Source organism: Euprymna scolopes, chromosome 23 (genome assembly GCF_053919585.1).
Source record: "Euprymna scolopes isolate OS-2025 chromosome 23, ASM5391958v1, whole genome shotgun sequence".
NCBI classification, from domain to species: domain Eukaryota; kingdom Metazoa; phylum Mollusca; class Cephalopoda; order Sepiida; family Sepiolidae; genus Euprymna; species Euprymna scolopes.
Window position 1 is genome coordinate 106,272 of NC_136504.1, and position 14,825 is coordinate 121,096.

At 33.6% G+C, this 14,825-nt stretch overlaps 1 protein-coding gene across 1 annotated transcript in view; it reads left to right on the plus strand.

Annotated features, from left to right (window-relative positions):
* The window catches only part of LOC145245714 (fibronectin type 3 and ankyrin repeat domains protein 1-like), a 157,241-nt gene that overhangs the window by 80,649 nt on the left and 61,767 nt on the right, over positions 1 to 14,825 (plus strand). Inside the window, exon 4 of the mRNA XM_080107246.1 lies at positions 13,094 to 13,175. Coding sequence (XP_079963372.1) covers positions 13,094 to 13,175 — 82 coding nt within the window. The remainder of the gene's footprint in view (positions 1 to 13,093; positions 13,176 to 14,825) is intronic.

Here is a 14,825-nt window from a genome sequence, read left to right on the forward strand (position 1 = left end):
CCACCCCCTTTCGTAAATCATAGATATTATAATCTAGGTAGCATATAAAAGGTTCTAAGAAACAGTAATCACCCCCAGCGCTTCCCCCCCCCCGACAAAACCCTTTGCCGGACGTACACAAAAATGCACACACACACACAAACACACACACACATTTTCGCTTTTATATTATAAATAAGATAAAGTCATATTAGAGTCATATATATTTGTGCAAAATTCTATTTCAGATCTCCGCCTTGAAATAAAGTTGGTTTTCATTTGCTAATAACATTTTTAAAAGATTATTTAAATGATTTGTATTTTTGCAAATATATTTATCATTCAAACAGTTGTAAAACGTTGAAAATATTGATGGCAAAGGAATACTATCATGTTTTTGTTTTTTTTTTTTGTTTTTTTACACAGTGATCACCACTTATCAAGGCCCGGAAACCACTCAGGGATAAGGTTTATTGCAAGTACATTACGTTAGTGTGGAGATTTGATGAAGTGTTTACTTAAGGGGGCGGTTCATTAGGAATTTGTTAACATTGGACTTGAAGACATCCAAGTTGTAGTCCGGTGGGAAGCAGGCAGACGGAACAGAGTTCCACAGGCGTGCAGTTCTAAAAAAGAAGCTTTGTTCATGGAATCTACATTTTGATTTAGGCACAGATATAGAGTGGGGGAAATTTTTCACAGTGGATTCAGCTAGACGGGTGTTTTTCGTGAAAGATTGGCGAGGGGGGACCAGAGATTGGAGTTCAGGCTAGCACCTGCCATGGAAATAATGATAAAACAAGGATAGGCTCGCAACGTCTCTTCTGTGGGAGAGAGGTTGCAGGGTAGAGAAAAGGGCATCCCCCACTAAGCCACAAAGTCTATTTTGTACTGTGTCAAGACAGAATAGGCTGTTTTTAGCAGCTCCTGCCCAGATATGGCAACAGTATTCCATTCTTGGACGTACTTGGCTTTTATATAGATAGAGAATTGCATCAGTAGTGAGATATCTTCTGGAGCGGTAGAAGGATCCCACCATCTTTCCAGCGACCTTGGCAACAGACTTGATGTACGTAAAGGTCAAACCCAGAAGCTTGTCAAAACACGAGGCCTCACCCAGACGAGAGCCATTCAAATACATAATCTTTGTATCAGATGGTCCATGGCGTTCTGTTTAGAATAATAGATTATAAATATGTTTAAATAACTGTATGCATCTGGCGTTACTGGAGAGTTTTGTTAATTTCATTTTTGTTTCGCTTTTTATTGAACTATGCCGATTTTCCCAAATTATTATTCCAAAATCGGATTTTAAAATTTAAATTTATCTATTACATTTTGGTGATTATTTTAAATAAATAAGTTAATTAATTAATTAATTTTTATTTTTTAATAAGACAAACTTAAGTCTGGCCTATTAAACACTAAAACCAGATTTAAATTAAAATTATCTTATATATTTTTGTAGCAGCAAAAATATGATGATGAATTCTTTTGGTTTTACTTGGAATCATCAAATCCCCAATTTTCTCGCATGTGTAATTATTCCCATTAATTTTAATCTTGTAGATTGACTATGAGAAAAGAGGACCTCTGTATAGCAGTACTAGTCAACACTACATAAGTCTACTTCAAACACATAATCGCGTGATTTATCTCAAATAAGTTTCTATTTATTTGCCTCCCAATGAGAACAAAATGAGACACAAGGTCATTTTTAATGTGGGGAACATCCAATTCCCAAAAAAGGTGAACTCTGAATTGGAAAAAAAATTTAAAATTGCCCCAATCTAGAAGGATTTTCCCTTCACTGACTAGAGAAAGAATTAACCAAGTGTAACATCAGAACAAATACTACAGCATTTGTTATCTCAGTTTTACCTTCTTTATGTAAAACAGTATATAATTGTCAATTTTTAGACGTGTTGTCTGAGTCACATGCTTGTTGTGATTAGTCAATAGCCGAGTTTTTCATAAATGAGTATATTCATTCAAGTTGTGCAAAGTTTCTGAGACGAATTTTCTTTTACATAATTCTTTAGATCCTAACTTTGTTATCTTTTGTGTTTTATGAAGAAAAATAAATTTAAAATACTTAATTATTAACAGTTTGTTGGTTTTACTCAAAATTGTTTAAATGTGTTGTAAGCATTCAGGGTCCCCTGATACTAAGGGGACTTCAATGCTTAGCTTGGAACAGATGATACTAAATTCACCTTCCATGCAGAAAGCAACTGTAATGGCGAGCATTTCGTTGACTTAATGGAGAAATTTAATCTCTATCCAACTAACACTATTTATGAAGTGGAACAATCAACTGTGGACCTTTGAGTATCCAAATCGCATCAGAGCCCAACTAGACTTCATACTGGTCCGTTAGAAGTGACAGAATAGTATCAAGGACTATTGAGCATATTCACTTTTTGTCTTCTGTGAGATCTCACCATCGAATTGTCTCTGCCATAGTTAAACTGGGTTTTAGAGTTTCGAAAAGACCAACTGTGGATCCCATGAAAGCTAGTGACTAGAAAGCAGTCTATCATGGAAAACTCTCAATTAGATTCAAAGAACATAGACTTCATCTATGGAAACTTGATTAAAGCTAACGAGGAGATGGCTCTATTTACATTGCCCAACAAAACAAAATCACAAAGAAGTCCAGTTAGTTCAGACATCAAAACCTCAGAAGCTCGAGAAAATCTCAAGGACAACTCCTCTGTGTACCACTGTCACCCTTCTCAGAGAAATAAGAAGTTAACAGCTGCTAAAAAATCCCTTGACCATGCTTATTCTGAAGCAGAAGAAGCTTATATTAATGGGGAAATAACTGACATTTCTCATCTTCATATCAATCAACAACACTCTGCAGATTAGAGAACTATAAATGAACTTACGGGAAAGGGATCAAAACCTCCACCACCAATCAAAAGTTGCAGCTGCGAGCAATGACTTCGTAAATGGCTTTCTCATTTTAAAAACCTCCTTGGTAATCTCACAAATCTGCTAGACCATGTGTCCCTCCCAAAAGTTCAAATTAGTAGTGCTTTGAAGATACCAACAAGAGAGTACACCATTGGAGAGTTAAAATGTGTTCTAAAGAAAACAATGAACAATTCTCTCGGTCCAGCCAAGATTTCAGCCATCTTGTGGAAGGGCCCTATCTTTTATTAATTACTTCTCGACCTGTGTAACTGTGCAAAGGTCAGCAACATTTCACCAACCGTCTGGCTACGATAGCAAATCATTCCCATTCCCAAAAAGGGTGACTTGACACTACCAACGAATTATAGCGGTATTTCGTTGCTTCCTATAGTAGCGAAAACCTATAAAAAGCTTCTTATAAATCGTATTCGCCCTGAAGTAGAGTCCATTCTATGCAAAATTTTCAACCAGGTCGCTCCACTAGGTGCATCAGAATTTTTGTAGGAATTTTTGACACCCCTAACACGAAAGTGCGAATAAAATATAAAAAACTCGTAATTTCCTTTTAAAAGTGGGTTGTTTATTTTCATTATGGATTATACTTCCAAAATAAACTATTAAAGTTGTTTTAAAAGTAATAGAAATATTTTTTTTAAACAGTAATGAATTTTAAGAACACAATATTTTTCAATTTTTAAACTTTAAAAATCTATCAAAATTTTTCAATTGATTCTATTTTTACGATATTTTCAGGGTCAATGGGGAATTTTATGCTCTTTCCAATAAACCGAATATAATATTTTGGATAAACGTTTTTTTTTAATTCACGCCCCCCCCCCCCATTTTCAAGTGTCTATTAAAAAGTAAATAATTAATTTACTCCCCAAAGTTTTATATATCACAAATTGAAGAGAAAATGTCAATAAATAATATATTCAAATTTAAAACAAAAAAGTAGTGTTTTTTTAGAAATTTACCTGTAAAGTTCGAAGTTTAAAACATTTTTTTTTAAACCACGTTGTTTGTTTTTTCTTTTGTTTTTTTTTTAATGAAACCTTGGTCCTTGCTCCTTTAATTGAAAAAAAAAATTAGGGCTTGAATTATATTTTTCCAGTAGTTATAAGCTTGGAAAGACAGGGGGTCAAATAATTCACGCCTCCCATTTTGAAATGTCTATTAAAAAGTAAATAATTAATTTACTCACCAAAGTGTTATATATCACAAATTGAAGATAAAAGGTCAATGAATAATATATTCAAATTTAAAACAAAAAAAAGTGGTGTTTTTTAGAAATTTACCTGTAAAGTCCGAAGTTTAAAACCTTTAAAAAAAAAACATGTTGTTTGTTTTTTTGTTTTTTAAATGAAACCTTGTTCCTTGCTCCTTTAATTGAAAAAATATTAGGGCTTGAATTACATTTTTCGAGGAGTTATAAGCTTGGAAATACGGGTTGGAATTATTCACTATTTTTCACGAAATTTCTGACACACCTATCGCTCCACACGTGGACAAATTCTGGTAATGATGCATAAAAGGAGACACTAGCTTTTAAGCACATCGGAAGTTGGCACCCGCGCCTCTCAATTTACAGAATCGACACAATTTTCAGTTATATTTTATGTTTATGTTTTTTCACGCTATTATATGAAAAATATATAAAAATATGTAAATTTTTTTATCAATTATTTTTTTTAATGTTTAATCGTATATATATATATATATATATATATATATATATATATATATATATATATATATATATATATATATAATAAATAATATATATATTTAATGTAAAAATAATAGCATATATAACGTACAAGGTGAAAAAGCGGAAAAAACTGAAAAGGAAATGTGTAGTTGTAAGTACAGCTTCAGGAAAGAATTTAAGTAATATTCACCGTAAGGATTCGTTGAAATAAGTTTTAACCGTCGTGAAGGAAATCTCATCCCGGCTGTGCTATTAAAAAAATGCTCTGCCGAGGTTGCTCCAGTTCTGTCCAAACTTTACAATAAATGCCTTAACGAATCCTGTTTTCCCGACTGCTGGAAAACCGCCTCTGTGGTACCAGTCTTCAAGAATTCTGGTGAAAGAACTGACCCACTAAATTATCGCCCCATTAGCCTCCTCCCGCTTTTCGCCAAAATATTTGAGTCCTTAGTAAATCAAGTCCTAGTCCAGCACCTAACAGCTGCTAAACTCCTGACTGACAAACAATATGGATTCAGGCAAGCCCGTTCAACAGCAGATATCTTAACTGTAGTTTCTGAACGTATATACCGTTCATTGGATAAAACAGGGGAGGGTAGAGCGGTGGCCCTTGATATATCTAAGGCTTTTGACAGGGTATGGCACGATGGTCTTCTAAGGAAAATTAGATCATATGGAATCACTGGAAGAATTCATAACGTAATTAAATCCTTCTTAAGTAATAGAAAAATCAAAGTTGTCCTTGACGGACGTACATCCAAACAATATGACATAAATGCGGGAGTGTCTCAGGGGTCTATCCTTGGACCTCTATTGTTCCTGATATTCATAAACGACCTCCCTGATAATATTGTTTCGGAGATGGGTATATTTGCCGATGACACCACTCTCTATAACAGATATGAGGGGAAAACAAATGAACACATATCCAAGAAAATGGCAGAAACACTAGAGGATGACCTCCAATCCGTAGTGGAATGGGGACAAAAATGGTTGGTCTCATTCAATGATGCCAAGACTAAGCTTGTTTCCTTCAATAACTACAAGAAACCTTCTCTACCACCAATAGCAATGGCCAAGAACACATTGCCGGAAAGTACTTCTTTTAAACTCCTCGGCCTAACGTTTACAGGGAATATGAACTGGAATAGATACATTGAGAGCATTGCCAAGGCTGCTGCAAGGAAGGTTGGCTCCCTCTACCGTGCTAGAAAACTACTTACGCCTGCCAGTATCCTATACCTCTATAAGGCAACCATTCGCCCATGTATGGAGTACTGTTGTCACATCTGGGCTGGTGCATCTGCTGCTTGTCTCTCGCTCCTGGACAGGGTTCAAAAAAGAGTCGCCAACCTGATAGGTCCTGAACTGTCATCTAGGCTTCAACCTCTGTCCCATCGACGAGATGTTGCATCCCTCTGCCTGTTCTACAAATACTTTAATGGTGAATGCTCTGACGAACTGCAAACACTTGTACCTCCCCGACGTAACTACCCCCGACAAACCCGACAAGCTACTAAGTCTCATCCCTTTACAGTGGAGATCCCTAGGTGCAAGAAAGCCTTTTACTCCAATAGTTTCTTCCCCAGAACTGCGGGTCTTTGGAACTCCCTTCCGGGATTCTGCTTTCCCAACTGCAATGATATGCAGAAGTTCAAGTGTAATGTTAACAAACATCTTTCTACTCTTCTCCCTTCATAATGACCCCGCTAATTAATTCCCTAATAGTAGTCCCCTGCTTCAAAGTGGCACTGTGCCTTGTTTGGGGTGAAAATTGAATAAAAAAATATATATATATATATATATATATATATATATATATATATATATATAATAAAGCTGAATGTGTGTGTGTGTGGCAGAACGATGGTTAATTAAAATTGTGGGGTCTGCGTTCGCCCTGGTCCACAAAGTATGGAAATAAAAAATTTAAAAATTAAAAAAAAAACGTTTACAAGTGTTTTTGATATAGATGTACATAAGAATACTTTGATAAGTATGTTTTAACTTAAATAGGGATGGTATAATAAAATTGTGGGGTCTGCGTTCGCGCCTGGCCTCCATTGAATGCATATAGGCACAAAATACAATAAAGACATTTCATATCTATCTGCGTAAGTATACTTTGATAATTATGTTTCAGTTTGAAGAAATATGGTATAATAAAATTATGGGATGTTCGTTCGCACCTGACCTCCATAGAATGGAAATATGTCACAAAGTTTAACAATATAGATCCACAGAATATTGTGATAAGTGTTTCAGTGTGAACAGGTATGGTTTAATAAATAATGGGATTTATCTATTTTATTTTGACTTTCATCATATTTTGCTTTGGTTTTGATACCCTCAAATTAAACCCAAATTTACAACTCTTCTTTTTCATAACCTATCATACTTTCATAAATTAGAGTCCATTTTCTGTAGGCTGTTTTTGAACCCAGTCAACGACGTGTACTTTTGCTAATATATATATATATATATATATATATATATATATATATATATATATATATATAGTAATTTATAAAATATATATGGCGATTAAGCTACACTGGATATTCTGCGTTTCATCCAACTATAGGATTCGTCAGGCTTATGCGCATAAGCCTGACGAATCCTATAGTTGGATGAAACGCAGAATATTTAGTGTAGTTTAATCGCCATATATATTTTATAAATTACTAACTAGCTCTACCTACGTACTGAGCACTTTTGAAGTAAATACTTAAAGTTTTAAGCATAAATCTATACTTTCGTATATTAAATTTATGTGAATAAATGAAGTAGTTATATATATATATATATATATATATATATATATATATATATATATATATATATATATAACATATTAACTTAATTAAACATAGTTATTTAAAAAGATATGCAATTAAAAAATAAAAAAAAGCAATCGATAAAAAAGTTTATGTATTTTTATATAAATTTTATAAATTTTTTGTTAATATATTTTTCCAAGCATATTTAGGTTTTGTTTTTTGTTTTTTTGTTTTTTCAAATATAGTTAGGTTTTTTTATTTAAACCTGCGTAATCTATTACAATCTTTTTGGATAAAATCAATGACAATGGACTGATGTATCAGCCTAGAAGAAGCTCACGTAATCCTGCACTTTACATCACCGATGCTGATTTTGCTGATGACATTGCACTGTTTTCTGACAACCTCATTAGCGCCCAGACACTCCTATCTTCTCTTTAATCAGCAGCAAACTCTATAGCGCTTCACTTTAATGCTACCAAGACTGAGTGTATGCCAATTAACATTTACAGCAATTGTTACATATAGGAGATTATATAAAAGAGAGTCTTAGAGATGAAGAGATGTGTTTGTCTTGAGAGAGAGTCTTATTATATGGCTTGTTGTATCTTAGAGAAAGTGTTTAAGAGGAATGTTGAAAGACTCACACAGAGAGATTTTTGTTGTAAGAGACTTAGAGAGATTGTTCATGTTATTACGATTCCTATATTTTAAATGTTCATTCCTCAGACGTGTAGAAGAAGAAAGCTCTTAGAATGATGAGATAGTGTTCACTGTTCGGACATTGTGTAGACATGAGATGTCGAGACGTGTATGTAATGACATTTTATAACACAATATATAATACAATTTTCACTTTACCTTTTTGTAAGAATCATAAGACAAGACGACGTTTTACAAAAAACATATGATGGTTTATTTCGTCACGACCGACCGTGGTTTCCATCATCAAGAATTCAAAGTTTCACATTTTAGTTTCCAAGTGATCGTCTCGCTTCCTAGACGCTTCCCAGACCCTCTCTCAGTTTCTCACTGACTGTCTTCTTTTTTCTCCAGTTTTTTCTCTATCACTAGAACTTTCTATTTTCCGTGACGTCATACACATGTTAAAACATGTGCCTTCTTTCACGTGTTCTGGACATGCGTGTCCAAAACTTTTCCTATTTCTACAAAAGGAATTTTAACCTATACTCAGTAACCTATTTTTCCAATATGTTAAAAACATTATCTTATAAGCTGCATTCTTTCAATTTAAAATTTCATAACAAACTTGACAGTTCACATTCTTTTCTTGAAATATTTTATCTCTATTCTAAACAAGTTTTTGTTTTACATTTTTAAATTCTCACACGTAATCTATTTCTAAACCTAAATTACGAGGTTCAAATTTCGTCTATTGCTATTTCATTTTCATTTTAACTAAACTCTCTATTTTTATACTTACATGAAAAGGGGACAGCCCTTATCATGTAACATCCCTCCCTTCCATATTTCACAAAAAAAATGTATGCATTTTTAAATTTAGTACATTTTTTATTTTTACATCTACATAACCACACGGCTAGAAAGATCAGGCTAAAAAACAAAAAAAAACATATCTCTTTCAGTCAGCCCTCCACGGCCGACTTCACAATTATTTATTTTTTATAAGATCAGAACCTTTCTGATCTTCGTGGTATTTACTTTTTTGGGTGTAGGGTCTTTACCTATGATTCACATCAGCTATTTTCCAGCCACCCATATGCCGCAGACTAGAGGTTTTCACCTTTCTCGAAATTGACGACTTTCTTTGTCCCTAGTGTTCTGATCTCTCTTTCCGCATGGTTAGTCTTATCAAGTATGGCTTTGTTTCTTTTTGTTTTTTTCTATAACCATCTTATACGGGACATACCAAAGGTCATATACTTAAATCTTTGTGGTTGGCTTCAGAAGTTTAAGATATACCTTTTTTTCTCTCATACGGATTCACTCGGATTTCCTTGCTTGGATTCTTGAAACTTCGACGAAGATTTAGAAATATCACCCCTAACTAACTAACACCTTTCGCGTCCAACACCTTAATTGCCCCTAAATTCTATCTAATTGCCCGATTTTTGTGATTTTTCTTTTCTCTCACCAGAGCTTCCAAGATCCAGCAGATATATCCCACATTCATGCGTCTAAAAGAAAAATACAAGGTTATATCTTTCTTACGTAATCTACGGCATATTTTTGCCTGTCTCTTACTTCATTAAGCTATATGTGATTGCCTCAGGACTACCTATCCTCGGTTTACTGGTCTCTTAAGAATTTTCGTATTCTTTCCAACGCCTGTTTATCAATTAAGCCAAGACTTACCACTTGCTTGGAGTCGTTACATGCAACCAGCTTATTTTAAGCACTTGATTAACCAGGTTCCCAAATTTTTCGTATAGAGGCACATATTGTGCTTATCAATCCCTACCAAGTCACTTTTCTTGGAGAAAAATTTTTAGGATCTCTAAAAAAAACAACAAAACCAAATGCTAAAACAAAACATCTTTCTTACGGCTTATCACATCTAAAAACTCTCTAAATACCCGTTTACGTCATTTTAATTCTTGTCCCCCTTCTAAAATTCTAACTGAATCTGTAAGCCAACCATACGTCTTAACTAGTTTTATTTTCTCCTAGACTGTTTAAATCTAATGTATATTTACTGATAACTTTGAATTCTTGCTGTGAAAATCAATAACATTTACATACATAAGACAATTTACAATATTTGTTCAACATCATAAAAACATTTTCAAAAAAAAAATACCTTAATACATTTAACTATGATTTACACAAAACTATGATCAACAGTTATAACTTTTTTCAACAACAAAAAAAATTACCTGTAACAACAACAATTCAACAGTCTGTCCAAAACAATTGTCCCTTTTTTTTTCAAAAACAAAACAAATGAAACGCACAAAAAGCCGAAAAGTTCAACTATGAATACAAAAATGCATTTCGAAACAGAATTTACACGCTGTTTCAGAGACTACATGCGACCTTTGAAAAATTTCTGTTTGATTGACAGATTAAATTCAACAATTCGTCCAAACGATTTCATATTGACACAAATTTTCTAATTGACACTTCATACAAATTTCAAAACAATAATGAGTGACCCAATCTCTGCATTTGCGTGTATGTGTGTGTGTGTGTTTTTTTTTAACAAACCAATTCATTTATCAAGGAATTCTGCATGGTGACTTGTTTACTATGTTTCGATTAATTACTACGGATTTCTTTTACGGCATATCGGCCTTTTGTTTTTTTTAATATTTCTGTTCTACATAAACAAAAGAATTCATTTCAATGAATTATGCACGGTGACTTGTGTTTACTACTATTTATTCATTACTACGGATTTCTTTTACGGCATATCGGCCTTTTCTTTTTCTTTTTAAATATTTCTTGTATCTTTTGTTCTCTGTGTGCGTGTGTGTTCAATTTTTTTTTTTTTCGCATTTCTGTGATCCTGTAATTTTTTTTTTTCCGTGGTATTATTTTTTTTTTTAATTATCTTGGACCCTTTTAAAACGTTGTGTTTCTTTTTCTTTTTCGAATTCTGTGATCGTCGAGTAAACGTTGTGTTTTTTTTTTATTTTTCGTGGTAACGCCAGTTTCTTTTTTTTTTTAATATTTCTTTTAAAACCCATCCTTGCTGGGTGGTCTAGTCACGTACACCAAAGTGGGTGTTTGTTACATATAGGAGATTATATAAAAGAGAGTCTTAGAGATGAAGAGATGTGTTTGTCTTGAGAGAGAGTCTTATTATATGGCTTGTTGTATCTTAGAGAAAGTGTTTAAGAGGAATGTTGAAAGACTCACACAGAGAGATTTTTGTTGTAAGAGACTTAGAGAGATTGTTCATGTTATTACGATTCCTATATTTTAAATGTTCATTCCTTAGACGCATAGAAGAAGAAAGCTCTTAGAATGATGAGACAGTGTTCACTGTTCGGACATTGTGTAGACATGAGATGTCGAGACGTGTATGTAATGACATTTTATAACACAATATATAATACAATTTTCACTTTACCTTTTTGTAAGAATCATAAGACAAGACGACGTTTTACAAAAAACATATGATGGTGTATTTCGTCACGACCGACCGTGGTTTCCATCATCAAGAATTCAAAGTTTCACATTTTAGTTTCCAAGTGATCGTCTCGCTTCCTAGACGCTTCCCAGACCCTCTCTCAGTTTCTCACTGACTGTCTTCTTTTTTCTCCAGTTTTTTCTCTATCCCTAGAACTTTCTATTTTCCGTGACGTCATACACATGTTAAAACATGTGCCTTCTTTCACGTGTTCTGGACATGCGTGTCCAAAACTTTTTCTATTTCTACAAAAGGAATTTTAACCTATACTCAGTAACCTATTTTTCCAACATGTTAAAAACATTATCTTATAAGCTGCATTCTTTCAATTTACAATTTCATAATAAACTTGACAGTTCACATTCTTTTCTTGAAATATTTTATCTCTATTCTAAACAAGTTTTTGTTTTACATTTTTAAATTCTCACACGTAATCTATTTCTAAACCTAAATTATGAGGTTCAAATTTCGTCTATTGCTATTTCATTTTCATTTTAACTAAACTCTCTATTTTTATACTTACATGAAAAGGGGACAGCCCTTATCATGTAACACAATCACGAAATTAAAACCCTCACAAATGTGTTGAATACTACAAGTATCTAAGATCACACATCAGGTACTCTGAGAAAGACTTTAACATTAGAAAAGGCATGGCATGGACTGCTTGTAACAAAATTGATAAGATCTGGAAATCCAATCTTGCTTGCAAATTGAAAATCAAAGTTTTCTGCGTACTTATTGAGCCAACTTACTCTATGGATCTGAAACTTGAACTTTTTCAGCAAAGCAGCAGTACCATTTAGACGGATGTTATACATGCCTTTAGAGAAGAGTACTCAATCTCTCATGGCGAAATCACCCAGCTCTAGAAATGGTATATGGAGACTTGCCGAGAATATCAACCTCAGTTTGCAAGAGGCGTGTTCAGTTTGCTGGGCATTGTGCACGTGCCACAGATAACTTGTCTCATCATTTATACTATGGCAGTACCCATTATCTCTTTTCCAGATACAACGAGATACATTCATCTCCAAGGAAGATCTTTTACGTGCTATGACAGATAGGGAATACTGGAAAGGTGTAATGGGTTTTATCTCGTCTGAGGCTGCAAGATGATGATGAGGGGTCTCATTGATGGAATTACTGAAACTAACAATACTTAACAAACATAAATACTTAATAAACGCAAATAGTTCACAAGTACATAAATGCACATTTATTATGAATTAAAAAACGTAAAAAATAATGTAACATCACAATACATAACTATAATAATTTGGTACTCACTTAGAAGTGGTTAAAGTTCTACTCTGTCTCTTAGTGGGACATAGTTCCCACGTGAAATAAAAAAGTACATCCCTTCTTAAGGCCGAAACATCTCTGTGTGTCTCACGGGAACCATGCCCACAGGGATTAAACACGGTTTCCCTTCTCAAGGCCAGGACATCTGTGTGTGTGGGTGTCAAAGGAAGTAACTCTCTGTGTTCTTTGCCCAAATTCCCCTACAAATGAAAAAGAAATGACTGCTGAAATGCATTTTATAATAATCGAAATTAACTTTAAATTCTGTCCATATTTTAGAGGAGCCGTTCTATGGCGAGGATCTGCACAAAGCAATACAACATAAGAAAATGGCAGACATAGAAGAAATTTTAAAGACTGGGTAAGTTCACTCATTTAAGATTGTTTTTTTGTTAAATAATTTAATACTATATGCATACAAATATAAAGTTGAGTTTTTTTTTGTTTTTGTTTTTTTTTTGCTGCTGCCGCCCCCGCCGCCTTGACATTAATATCAAATCTTACTTTTTCTATTTAAAAATTATTAAAACGAACGTCTGAATATACTCGGTTATGGATATGAGAGCTACCTCATGAAGGTTAACTAATTTGCATATTCCTTTGAAAATCGAACTTTCATTAATTAATTATTAATTTTTCATGGTTTCATGGTTTCTTATTGGATAAATAGTTTCATTAAACTAGCGTTCAGTTCTATTATGCATATTTTCTACATTGTGCATAATTACATAGCATTTAGGATTTAGAAAGTTCCAGCGCACACACATGTGTATATATATGTGTGTGTGTGTGTGTGTGTGTGTGTGTGTGTGTGTGTGTGTGTGTGTGTGTGTGTGTGTGTGTGTGTGTGTGTGTGTGACCTTGTCTGTGTGAACATGCAGAACAATCCCTACAAAATTCCTTCCTCATTTTTTGGTGTACAGACTTGAAATTTGATATATAAAGGATTTGGACCTGTGGAATAAATTCGATTTGATTTTTAGCCATTTAAAATAGCTGTCAAGAGGTCTAAATAAGAGGTCACAATTAAAAAAACTACAATTGAACGTGCCAGAAGTAAATCGACTAAACCTGTTACTTCTGTGCATGTGCAAATATACATTTATGAAGTCGATTAATTTTAATGGGTTTCTTACTCATCTGTCGATAGCTTTCTCCTTTTTTGGAGAGTGATAGCTATATAGTAAGAAAATAAGAATTTTAAAAATTTTGGAGTTAATTTTTGGAGTTAATTTATATAAAAAAAAATCTCTATAACTTTTTAACAAGAGAAATAAATTTATCAACCCTAACAAATGAAAAAGGGAAGTGCTTATTGGTTACTAAATTATATATGTTTCAATTTATTTTCACATATTCTAATCGTTACTTATTCTATTGAAGCAGGACATTTTTATTCTATTGAAGCAGGACATTTTTTAATAAAATAAAGAATTGGTGCGATGTACATTCAAACAATAAAAAAGTTAATAAATTATCAGTAAGTTTATTTAAAATTGTCATAGAATCTTGAAAAGTCAGTATGTTATTGTTATACATCTTATGAGATGACTGACCAATTTTTATGATTTCATGTTCAAAGGAACAGCTACAGCAGGATTAAAATACACCTTATTAAAGCCCGATTGTCACAGCTGGTGAATTTCAAAAATGGAATCTGAACGTGAGGACATTTTAGAAGAACGATATGCAATAAAATTCTGTTATAAATCTGGAAAAAATGCCATAGAAACGTATCGAATGCTTCAGATTGCTTTTAAACCATCTTGCATAGATCGAGAATCAGTACACACAATTATTCATGAGGAACTGAAGATGTGGAAGATTTATGCAAAGTTTGCCCCAAGGGTGCTCAAAGAATATCACAGAGTATTTGACAAAGATGGACATCAAGACAGTTCCTCACCTTCAAGAGGTCTTCCAGAAGTTGTTGGAATGGCACAACAAGTGCATTGCCGCCGGAGGAGATTACTTTGAAGGAGACTAGAGCGTTACATGATAAGGGCTGTCC